At 39.0% G+C, this 12,708-nt stretch overlaps 2 protein-coding genes across 2 annotated transcripts in view; both read left to right on the top strand.

Annotated features, from left to right (window-relative positions):
- The window catches only part of GPC6 (glypican 6), a 1,077,716-nt gene that overhangs the window by 113,297 nt on the left and 951,711 nt on the right, over positions 1-12,708 (top strand). The gene's annotated exons all lie outside the window — the stretch shown is intronic.
- On the top strand, positions 11,575-12,585 carry LOC113920624 (glyceraldehyde-3-phosphate dehydrogenase-like). The gene has a single exon (XM_027590889.2). It carries the CDS (start codon positions 11,607-11,609, stop codon positions 12,486-12,488), a length of 882 nt encoding a protein of 293 aa, XP_027446690.2. The 5' UTR covers positions 11,575-11,606; the 3' UTR covers positions 12,489-12,585.

Here is a 12,708-nt window from a genome sequence, read left to right as displayed (position 1 = left end):
AGTGCTATGAGGTAGTTGATATGATCAACCCCTTTTTATGCACGAGGAAAGGGAGACAGAGGTGTTAAGAAGATCTCACAGTGTTTAATAGTGGCAGATTGACTCCAAAGCCTGCCTGGAAGACTCCATTCTGAAGCAGTGAATAGAGATTTGAAACCACTTTTATCATGAAGGAAGATGCAGCGTCATCCAACATACATTTCTTGAGGTCCTAATATTAATTGACCCGTTTTTACCTCAAAAGAGGGAACACTTTGGAAGATGGGTTTCTTCTGTTGTAGTTTCCATGTCACTTGGGAGAATGATTTTGCTATTTATTCATTTTAAAACATGTAGCTCCAGCAAGTGTGAAAACTTCCTAAGAATACGGGTTTTGATTTTTGATCCTATCTCCCCTCCCTCTAGTGTTCAGTGCATTACTACATAATGGGTACTATATCAGTCAGAGTGTTTTAATTGTGAAAATGCAGTTTGTGGAATTGTGAGGATGTAGAAAAAATGAAGTTTTACATAGATAGATAGATACATGTATAATATATATACATATATATTTGTGTATATAATAAGGATGTCCAGGTATAATAAATATTCAGTATAGAAAGTGTGCAAACTGCAATAGGGTTAAAAATATGTAAAAGGTATCACTATTTATTCCAGACATAAATAGTACTAAATACATGCATTTTGATTTGATTTTATTTTATTTTAGAGAGGGTGGGGGGGGCGGAGAGAGAATCTTAAGCAGGCTCCACGCCCAGCATGGAGCCTGGTGCAGGGCTCAATCTCACAACTTGAGATCATAACCTGAGCCAAAATCAAAAGTCAGACACTTAACTGACTGAGCCACCCAGGCGTCCCAATACTAAATAGATTTTGAAGAGCTTTTGAAACATAGGAATGATTTCCAAGGCAACAGAGGCATGAATTCAAAAGTTGACTGCTAATGCGAATAAATGTTTCAAGGTACACGATAGGTCTGAGGGAGAGGTTATCCAGATTGCTATTTACCTGGAGGAAGGTAAGGTAAGTCTGGAGCATAGCAAACATAGAACATGGGGGTCTTTCCATAGCATGTCATTCTGTTGCAGAGTAGATGCTGAACGTTTTGAACATTTGATTTCTTGATGTGTATGCTTCACATCAGTTACATGATAGGTAATTGCTTAGATTAGATACATGATAGGTAATTGGGCAAGAAAATACGTATTTTTAAAACTTTAAACATGTTTTTGAAAAGAAACAGTGAAAATGCAAGCTGTTCTCCCCCCACCATTCCTATATTACACAGAATTTTTACTGCTTACTCCAAGTCATCGGGAAAAGGAAATTTTTCAAAGGAGAAATTTAGAAACACTATTGTACAGAAAATGTCTTGCTCCTAGAGAGAGTCTGAAAAGGAGCGTCATTCCAGATACTACTGTCTTCAATTTAAAAACATCAGAGCAGGATAAAGAGTGTCTCCCACTGAGCAGAAGTAGAGCCCAGAAGGTTCACTGAAACCCCAGAGTGAAAACCACTTAGAGAATCAGCATAGTGTGACGCATAAGGTTGTGGTAGGGATTTGGAGACTGGGCTGGAACGTGGATGTGCCAATCTGTGTAATTAAAGTGGAGGGCGAGGGGGATGGTACTAAGGGTATTGGCCCTCAGGACATGTGTCCAGGGCCTGAGAGTGGATTTATGAGTAGGTAACAAAAGCATATAACACAAAAGCAGACACCAAGATTAACACAGAATGAGAGATCAGTTTAGACAACAGTCAGTACGTTTCAAGGACATGAGTACCTATAAAATAATACAGTGGATTTGTGAAATATGAGATTACTCTTGTGCAGGATATGTGTGTGTGTCTGAGTAAAAAATTGAACACCTACCTTTAGATATTCAGGAAAATAGAACCTTTTGAGTTTCCTGTAATTGGTATTAATCTCCTCTACAGTCCACTGTCTTGCTAGTACAGACTGTGGAAATGAGATGGAGCTTGACTTCAGTAGGGGAGTCAATGTTTTATCATTGTCCTCCAAGGTAGCTTTTTGATTTTGAAACACTCTGTATTGGATACATATCTGGTAAATTCAAAGTTTAACACCCTATCATACTTACTCCTCCATTCCTTCCCTTCCCAAGACCTGTTGTACGGGGGGAAGACTCAGGGCTCTCTCGGAAGGGATGTGGAGATCCTTTGGTTATGTTGACCTCTCTGTGGGGCTGGCGTTCTGGTTCTGGGGTGTGTGTGCTGCATCCACTGTGGAATGTTTGGTCTGATTTTGTCCTCTGAAATCTTGCTTGCATTTTTTTCTTGAAATCTGCAACTTGAGTCTCTCCCTGGCCAACCACCTCTGGCTTGGTTCTACAGATCCTGGCTGTGATGCGTATCAGTTCATTGGCTCAGGCGGCCTCTCCCTTAACCCTTGGTTGCAGTGCTCTTGGTTTCACCCGCGTTCTGACCTACGGATACTCCTTTCTGCGCGCTTGACCTTCTGAAACTTCCCTGTTGTGCATGGACCATAGGAGCAAGGAGTTTTCCTCGTAGTTTCAAACATGAGAAATGTTCAAAGGTAAATGGTTTCTGTCCGTTCCCACCCTATTTCCAAGACATTAGGCCAAAGTGAGGAAGATTCTGGCAGCCTGATTCTTCTGTTTATGTCTCTAATTCCTTCCCACAAATTCCTGAGACCAAAGAATTTCCTTTCCTAATGTATAGGACTTGGTCTGTGACATAAAAACTTTCTTAGGGAAATAAACATTGTGCCATAGATAGTCATGAGATATAGACCAGATGTTGACAATCATTAATTACCCTTGTTTTGTGGGATATAGGAGGTTAAATACAATCTTTTCTTCCCTTTACCTTTAAAATGTTTTCCAAACCTTCTACAATGAACAAGTACTACATATATTCAGAACATGCAAAACAATAGGATTTAAAAATTCCAAAAAAATATAACTAACAAGAATCTTGGTTTGGCTGCTTATGGAAGTGCCTTCTGTTCTACCCTGAGGTGTAAGATCGTGCAAATGCTAATAACGCTGGGATGGTCGGAACATACGGGAACAGCAGTAGAGGTCAGGGCAGAAATCCCTGGGCATTAAAAGCCCAACTTCAGTAAAGGCAGGAGGAGTTTGCAAAGTCCCTGGGTGGGTGTTCTTTCAGGGACATTGCCAGTCAAAGCTGACAACTACAACTGGGAGAATTACAAGAGAAGACAACCATTGTTCTGTTTCAGAATTGCAGTGGAGTGTTTTGTTTACTATCCATTGTTTATCTTCTACCTGTGGCTACATGATTATACCAATTCTCAAGTCTCAGTAAGCGGTGAATTAGTCGTTAAAGGTGAGTCTTGTTTTCATTATAAATAACTTCCATAATCTCTGCTGTTGGGTTACTGTGGGGGGTGTTTAGGGGGATCATTAGCTGCATAATAACTCTGCCAGTTCCCTTTCCTAGGCCACTCCAAGTAAATACTCATTGGGAAACCCCCTGTGCTTGTTGAGCAAGCCCTTTGGATGCCCCCAGCTCCTCTATCAGATTACCTCTGCTGAGCTTTTCCAGAGAGAAATTCTGAAGCTGCCACTGTTTACCTAGCATGTTTTGGTTCTTCCCAAATCGCTCCTTTGCTTTTAGGTTTCCAAGTGGTGGATCCATTTTTCTATATACTTATGGTGCTGTTGCCCAGAAAGACATTAGCTGTGATTGTCTCTCTCTGATCATTAAGGGCTGTGAACCCAACCAAAGGGAGAGCAAAAGGTTAGAAGGAAGCATTTCCTGCTACATCAGAACCAAATAACCTCAAGGGAAGGGTGCCAAAATATATTAAATATTGTCTTAGTGACTTTTATTTAAAAAACAAACAAGTACGTGATGAAGTTCAGCCTGGAATACTGTTAGGCATGTAATAAATCCCAAATAAATACAGGAGGAATTGTAGTGATTGAACTGAGAGGTAACAGGAATTTGGAAGTAACTTTATCAATAAAGAGGGGTTTGCAGTCTTACATGGGAGAAAGGATTTTCTCATGTTCTACCTTGCTTTACTAATCTTCAGGAAGCGACTGTGGTACATTTTGTCCTAAATAAATATTTCTCAAGGGAGTACTCAAGTGGCTATTAAAATTTTAAGCGCCCTGCATCTTTTTAAATAAATGTGTTGCTTAGCAAGTACAAATGTGAGTTTCCAAGATTCCCTTGCCCCACTGACTTCTGCCGAATAGTGCATGTATTTATTTTTTAGGTGAAAAGAGAGGTCAGGACAGTTAGAAATCAAAGTTATACTGATGAGTAGCTGTTTCCTAAATGGTTGCAAAATTTATTAGCATCTCTACGGAGGCATTTCATAAGTACTAAATGAAGTCATTGGGTTTTGTGCCTTAGTAAATATCACTAATAAAATTACCAAATAGATGATTCCTGTTGAATGAAGAAAAAAAAAGATTTTTGGTTTAATCACCATGTGCAGGAATTAGAGCTGAAAAGTAAAGTTCATGGAGAATTTATGTCCGACAGCTAGAGCAGCTAGTCAGAAAATCACCATGATACACGGTAAGTTAATAATTTTCAAAACACTAAGACAGTTTTAATGTTTCCACTTTTCATGCAGGAAATATATTAATAAAACTGCTGTTTAGGGTTAATTATTGGTGCTACACATTGCAGTGGTATGACATTTAGTAGCATTTTTTCCCTTCTTTATTCCATTAGTAAGTGTTGGGATAGTAAACACTATGAATTAAGTGAATCTTGTTTGACATAAATGAACTACCTCTGAAATGTAAAACAGCTTCATATATCTCGGTCCTCCTTGTAGTGGGGTTAGGCACACAAATGTGTATATGTTATCCCTAACTATGTCTATATATCAATACTGATGTTATATCTGTGTGTGTGTGTGTCAGTACATAGAATATGTAGAGATGACATATACATATACTGATGTATACGTGCACTGTATAGAGACGTCAGTGACCAGCACCCCATGTTGAACTCAAGTTTCTGGCTTTTCTGTTCAGTGGTGAACCAGCACGTGTGACTCCCTGTAGCACATCTTCATTAGGAACTCCTGTAGTCACCTGCAAGTTCATGCCTCCGAGGGGGAACTTGTGATTTCTCTTCCACCCTCCCTGACACCCTTTCCTGACACCTATCCTGAAATAAGTGCTGGGGATTTTGTAATCTCTGTTACTGGCAACAGAATTCTCTTGGATCGTTCTTTAATATGTTTGGTTATGTGTCTAGTTCTGTTGACCTGGTTTTGTAGATCCACTGTCGGATCCTCAGTCCCTCATTTCCAAACCTATTCTCACTGCTTCAATGCTGGTAGTCAAGTATTTTGCCTGTGAAAACCAACAGCGATAATACTTTATAAACGTATGCTGATTCAGAGAAATGTCATATTTGTTAGTGTAAATGCCCTCATCATGTACATGTGTTTTAATGAAACATAGACCCTAAATTTTATTTTATTATTCTACTATTTTTTAAAGTTTTATTTATTTGAGAGAGAGAGAGAATACGAACAGTGGGGAGGGCCAGAGGGAAAGAGTCTCAAGGAGACTCTCCACTGAGTGTGGAGCCCCACGCAGAGCGTGATCTCACGACCCTGAGAGCATGACCTGAGCCGAAATTAAGAGTTGAACGCTTAACTGACTGAGCCATCCAGGTGCCCCGACCCTAAATTTTAGAGGAACTTTTAACCTAATTACCTTAAGAGAATAATTACTGTGCCTCTGAGTCAACAGTGGGATAGTGATCTCTTAACGAACAGACGACGATGAATGACAGTGCCTTCCATCTCTTCACTTAGCAGATTCCAACTAAAATTTCTTTCTGGACAAAGCTGACACTATCCCATGTGACATCCTAGAGAACAAATGGCTCTTCCCCTGATTCCTTCAGTTCCAGGGAAAAATGGAATTCCATATATAATACTTACTATGTTGTGTAAAATATAAGTAGAAGAGTATTGTTTATACTTTATTTTCTGTCTTGAAGATTTTAGTTTTATGGCATTATTTTACAAGCGTTCTTTATCAGGGAACAAGGATAAAAAAAAAGCTAAATTGTAGAATGAGAGATATGCTATATATCTCTGGTCCAACTGGAACCTGATTTGTCTGCAGCAGAACAAAATCTGTGTGGTTGAGTGAATCCCTTTGTAATTGTGCTTCCTTAATATGCTTCACGTTCCCTTTGAATCATGATGTAGTGAGGGCATTGTATTTATAGAATTCTGTAAATTCTATGCTATGTGGAAAAGCCCCAACAAATTTTAAATAAATCAAGAAATGTTTGAAAAGCAGAAGTGCTAGAGAGCACCACCGTTGGATACATTGTAGTTTACTGGTAACAAAACAAAAAACAATCAGCTATTCCTGATGGAGCAGCATGTCATCAACAATGACATTTCCAAACCTGATGTCACTGATAGAGGTTTTATTAGTTAATTACATGTGTGCAAATTATATGCTCTGTTGCAGATAATGTAGAAGAGGACAAGCATGCTTCATTGAAGCTCAATTTCCTTTTTAGAAATTATCACTGTATTAAATCACTTAACTTTCTAAAAAAAAAGCCATCTGCATTTATTTCTCCAGTCTTTTTATTCAATATTCCATTTCAGTTTTCACTAAGGTTACTTTGTTTACAGTTATTTTCGGTAATTTCTGTCGTACTTTTCTGGGGGGGAAATGTTAGGGGAAGGAGTTTCCTTCAAATAGAGCAGATTGCCAGTGATCTGTAATCTGTGTATTTGAGTGGGTTTGGAATACAGCAGGGATATTGGCAAGTTTGAGCAAGAATTGGTCATATTTATTCATAAGCCAAATTTCATCCCCAACTTTTCTGCCCTTCCAATGACTTTTGCTCTGATTTATGGATTTCTTTTTACTAAAATCAAGTAAATCAAACATTTATCTAAACTTCTAGTCTGTTTTTAAATTTATACTGTTTGTACCTCTTCCAATTTTTAATTCCTTCAATTATTCATTTAGCAAATATTGACTGTCTCTAAGATACAGTGGACACTATTCTTGATGCTGGGAATGTGCTGGTGATTACAAAAGAAACAATGTCCCAGCCCCCGGGAAGCTTATCCATTTTTTGTATTTTCAACCTTAAAGTTTCATCATCACCAAAAAGCATTTCATTGCTTAGTTGAGGTTGCAGTAATGAAATCTAAGTAAAAAAGAACTGCACATTCCGAATTCCTCCTGTAGGAGCTTGAACTTTTAAAACTGCTATCAGAGGGGCGCCTGGGTGGCTCAGTCAGTGAAGCGTCTGCCTTTGGCTCAGGTCATGATCCCGGGGTCCTGGGATGGAGCCCCACGTCAGGCTCCCTGCTCAGTGGGGAGCCTGCTTCTCCCTCACCTTCTAGTTGCTGCTCCCCCCTGCTTGTGCTCTCTCTCTGTCAAATAAATAAATAAATCTTAAAAAAAAAAACAACCCAAAACTGCTATCAGAAAGAAATTCCGCTCTTCTTGAAGAATAATATTAATTGTGCAACAATTACCCTGGTACTAGGGATTAAATATCACAAAGAGAAGCAAGTGATACCCATGTGAATATGCCCTGTTTCATTCCTGATATTGGTAATTTGTTTCTCTAACAAAATTTCTTCTGAAAAATTTTCCTTTGTTAATTTTGCTAAAGGTTTGTGCATTTTATTGGTCTTTCCAGAGATCCCTCTCAATCTCTCACTGATAGTTTCTATTGTATTTCTTTTCTCTGTTTCATTGATTTCTGCTGTTATCTTTATTATTTCCTTTCTTCTGTTCGCTTTGGGTTTATATTGCTCTTATATCTCTAAATTCTTGGGGTGGGCATCTAGAGTATTGATGAAATTTCCCTTCTTTATAATATATCTTTTGAATGCTATAAATTCTCCTCTCAGGACTGCTTTAGCTGTTTGTCACAAGTTTTGGTACGTTCTGTTTTGATTTTTATTCAGATTAATGCATCCAAAAAAAGATTCCCTTGAAAGTTCTTCTTTGACGCAAGAATTGTATAGAGGTGTGTTGCTTAGTTTTCAAGCATTTAGAGACTTTTTCCTCTTATCTTTCTATTACTGATATCTACTGTCATTCCATTGCAGTTAGAGAATATATTCTGGACGTTTTTAATTCTTTCAGTTTTTTTGAGGTTTGTGTTTTGTTTTATGGTCCAGGATATGGGCTATCTTGGTAAATGTTCTGTGGGCACTTGAGAACAATATGCATTCCACTATTGTTTCATTAATGTCAATTAATTCCCTTTGTTTAATAGTGTTTTGAGTTCTTCTGTATCCTTGCTGAATTTCTGTCTAGTTGTTCTACTAACTGTCGAGAAACTGTTGTTGGCGTCTCCAACTGCAATTGTCAATTTGTCTGTTTTCCTTTTCTGTTTGTTTTTGTTTCACATATTTTACAGCTCTGTTGTTTGGTGCATACACATTTAAGATTGCTATGTCTTGTTGATGAACTGACCCTTTCAAAATTGTGTAATGTCTTTCTCTGTCTTTGGTAATTTTCTTTGCTCTAAACTCTACTTTATCTGACATTAAAATATATACTCCTGCTTTCTTTTGATTGGTGTTTGCTAGGGGTCCTGGGTCCCCATATGGCCTCCACTGGCACTGTAGAGGGAGGGGTTGCCTCCTTACTGGTGGGAGGTGGTGAAGTGCTTACTCTTTACCAGCCTCTTCTGATGCCACCCCAGGGAGAAGGGGAGAAGTATATCGTTACTAGTGGGTGGGGGTAGAAGTACAGGTTCCTCATGTGTTCTCCACTGATACTACAGATTAAGCCCTGATATATCCATAATTACATTAAATGTAAATGGTGCAAATATACCGATTAAAAGACAGAGATTGTTAGAATTAATTTCAAAACATAATCCAACTTGATGCTGTCTACAAGAAACTCACCAAAATAAGATGGAAAAAGAGATATCATGTAATGTTAATCCAAATTGAGCAAGAATATCTATAGTATGAAATAAGTCCACCAAGAATATATAGCAATCCTAAATGTACATACATCAAAAATGAATATTTTTACATTGTGGTTTAAATTCTGTTTTATTTTTCAAAAGTAGGAATAAAAATAGAATTTTGCCATTGTAGTCTCTCATTTTTATTGCAATAGCATTGATAGCTCCAGCATGTAAGGTCATTAATATATAAAATACTAGTTGGTGGTAATCATGTTTGGATATTCTAGTTTAAGCGGAATTAGAAACCTAAAAGTATGCTCATTGTTCACATTTGCTATTATTTTAATGACATTTGAAGCAACTATTTAAACGCTTTTGCCACTTGAGAAAAAACTGTCAGTACTACACAAGAAGGAGTGAAAATACCAGAACTATAAAAAGAAACGTTCAAAAGCTTCAATCAACCTTTTTGTTAATATTCTTAGCTTTAAAATTATCATCATTAAATCTGTATCTAACAAGACAGTGTATTTCAAACAATCAGTTTTCTTCATGGCCTGCTATACCCAATCTAACTGACAAGTGATTATGCAGATTGTGACATTATTGTATTATTATTTTTTTGAAATGCCAGTAGACATTCCCTCTAAAGCAGCAAAGAATTACTCTTCAGATTCACTTAAATGACACACATTAACCTATCTTTCTCTGTCAGCCTTTCAATCGTGCCCAGAGCTTTAGGGATAGATGTCTTTAAATTCTAGAGGAGACAAGGTACAATGTTGCATTCATTATTCTAGACAGTTGTCATCATACTGCAATGAAAACCCTTTTTAATTTTAATTAAAGTCCCAGAATCGGCATGTCCTTTGGGTCTCTGGATAACATAAAAATTTTGGACTATCTGGAAATGTTAAGAATTTGTGCAAACACAGAAGACTTCCAATACAGAAATAGGTTTAAAGCAGAATGTTCTGCCACTATTTATTCATTGTATATGTCAAACATAAAACAAACACTTCCAACTCAACATCTCCCTTTTATTTCTTCAATAAGGCAGACTTATAAAATAATCTTATAATTTGAACTCATATTAGCTCATTAGAAACACTGATTAAGAATAGTTGTATTTAAGCAAGGGAAAATAAGACAGATTTTTCAGTTAAAAGCATAGAAGATCAAACATACTAAGGGGATTGATTGTTCAATCATTAGAAATCTAGATGTAGTACAGTTCTAGGGTCAGTTAAATCATGTATGACTTCTTTAAAAAGCCAGGCTCCTGCTATTGAGCATGAGGCTTGTGGATGACTGGAATAAACTTTGGATGGGTGTCCACAAAGCCTGTCACATGTGCCAGGCAAATTACCAAGGATTATGTTAAGTGGATTTAAACAGCCAAATCTGGTTCACGTAGATTATGGACAGATCTTTAATGTAATAATGAAGGATAATCTTGGTTATTGTTTAACAAAGTAATTTACATGCAGGTATTAATTAAGTTGTAATTCCTCCTTTAGGAAAAAAAAAATTCAGGATGGGTCACTATCTTGCACTCCCATGGTCATTTACAGAGACAGCACTTATTCCCACTGTATTGACTTGTTTAGGTTGCCAATCAAAATGACCCTCCCTTTGATAAATTGAAAAGAGAGTTTGTGAAAATAGGTAATTTAGGTGAACACTAACAGATAATCGATAATTTCTTACTTTTGTATTGTTGATAAAGCAGAGTCTGCAGCTATATGATGGTAATTACTGATGTTTTATTCTGTTTTTCGAATCTAGGTTGAAATTTAAAATAATTCTTGGCATTTTTATTACCTATTCCAAAGATAACATGGATCTAGTTGTGTTGGTAGGGAGTGTAAAGACTAAGAATATATTTTGTTTGAGAAAGAAGCTTGGTGTAATAGCCTTCAGGTGGATGTCATAGAGCCTGCTGTTGATAGCAGGGAGATTATGAAGGATTATATTAAATGGATTTTATCATCCAAATCTAGTTAACTTAGATTTGGGGTAAACTATTTGTGCAATAATAAGAGATAATACTTGTTCTTATTATCAAACAATATAATTTAGATTATATAGAAACCAATTATTCCACAGAGTCTTATCAGTATAATAAGCATAATAAGTAGTTTGTTGGGAAAATAACATTTGAAATTTGAGGGTTTCTTATAATTTAACCTCTCAATGAACCATTTCATTCAACTGATTTATTCATTCAATTCATGTGTAAGGTACTGGGAACTGAGTGCACAAGATGAACAAGATAACTCTTTGCTTTCACAGAGCTTTATTTTATACAATGAGCAAATAAACACATAGCAGTATAATTGAATATCTGGTAGCAATAAGTCTATGCGGGAAACTGGGATGCTAATGTGTATAGACAGAGCAAAATGGAAGGCAATGTTATCACTTGGTAATAAGTCCATAAGGGAAACCAAGAGCTGATGGAGTACTTCTGTGCATGGGCAAAAAGACCCTCAAGAACAGAGATGTAGGCTCTCTGCTCCTCCCCGTTCGACAGACAGCCGCGAATTCTGGTGCAGTGCCAGCCGCGTCCCTGAGACACGATGGTGAAGGTTGGAGTGAATGGATTTGGCCGTATTGGGCGCCTGGTCACCAGGGCTGCTTTTAACTCTGGCAAAGTGGATATTGTCGCCATCAATGATCCCTTCACTGATCTCAACTACATGGTCTACATGTTCCAGTATGATTCCACCCATGGCAAATTCCACGGTACAGTCAAGGCTGAGAACGGGAAGCTTGTCATCAATGGAAAGTCCATCTCCATCTTCCAGGAGCGAGATCCCGCCAACATCAAGTGGGGTGATGCTGGTGCTGAGTATGTTGTGGAGTCCACTGGGGTCTTCACCACCATGGAGAAGGCTGGGGCCCACTTGAAGGGCGGGGCCAAGAGGGTCATCATCTCTGCTCCCTCTGCCGACGCCCCCATGTTCGTGATGGGTGTGAACCACGAGAAGTATGACAACTCCCTCAAGATTGTTAGCAATGCCTCCTGCACCACCAACTGCTTGGCTCCTCTGGCCAAGGTCATCCATGACAACTTCGGCATTGTGGAGGGACTCATGACCACCGTCCATGCCATCACTGCCACCCAGAAGACCGTGGACGGGCCCTCTGGGAAGCTGTGGCGCGACGGCCGAGGGGCTGCCCAGAACATCATCCCTGCTTCCACTGGTGCTGCCAAGGCTGTGGGCAAGGTCATCCCTGAGCTGAACGGGAAGCTCACTGGCATGGCCTTCCGTGTCCCCACCCCCAACGTGTCTGTCGTGGATCTGACCTGCCGCCTGGAGAAAGCTGCCAAATATGACGACATCAAGAAGGTGGTGAAGCAGGCGTCAGAGGGCCCCCTCAAGGGCATCCTGGGATACACTGAGGACCAGGTCGTCTCCTGCGACTTCAACAGTGACACCCACTCCTCCACCTTCGATGCCGGGGCTGGCATTGCTCTCAACGACCACTTTGTCAAGCTCATTTCTTGGTATGACAATGAATTCGGCTACAGCAACCGGGTGGTGGACCTTATGGTCCACATGGCCTCCAAGGAGTAAGAGCCCCCTGGACCACCAGCCCCAGCGAGAGGAAGAGGAAGAGAGAGGCCCTCAGTTGCTGGGGAGTCCCTGCCCCAACTTATCCCGCAAAACACTGAGAATCTCCCGACCTCCACCGTTTCCATCCCAGACCCCCTGAAAAAGGGGAGGGGCTTGGGGAGTCCTACCTTGTCATGTACCATCAATAAAGTATACTGTACCCAGCCAAAAAAAAAAAAAA

The sequence above is a fragment of the Zalophus californianus genome, chromosome 3 (genome assembly GCF_009762305.2).
Source record: "Zalophus californianus isolate mZalCal1 chromosome 3, mZalCal1.pri.v2, whole genome shotgun sequence".
Taxonomy (NCBI): domain Eukaryota; kingdom Metazoa; phylum Chordata; class Mammalia; order Carnivora; family Otariidae; genus Zalophus; species Zalophus californianus.
This window is presented reverse-complemented; position numbering and strand designations above follow the sequence as displayed.

Bases quoted from the DNA above. Each gene is read 5' to 3' on its own strand.
- LOC113920624 (XM_027590889.2), top strand. From the start codon at position 11,607: ATGGTCTACATGTTCCAGTATGATTCCACCCATGGCAAATTCCACGGT.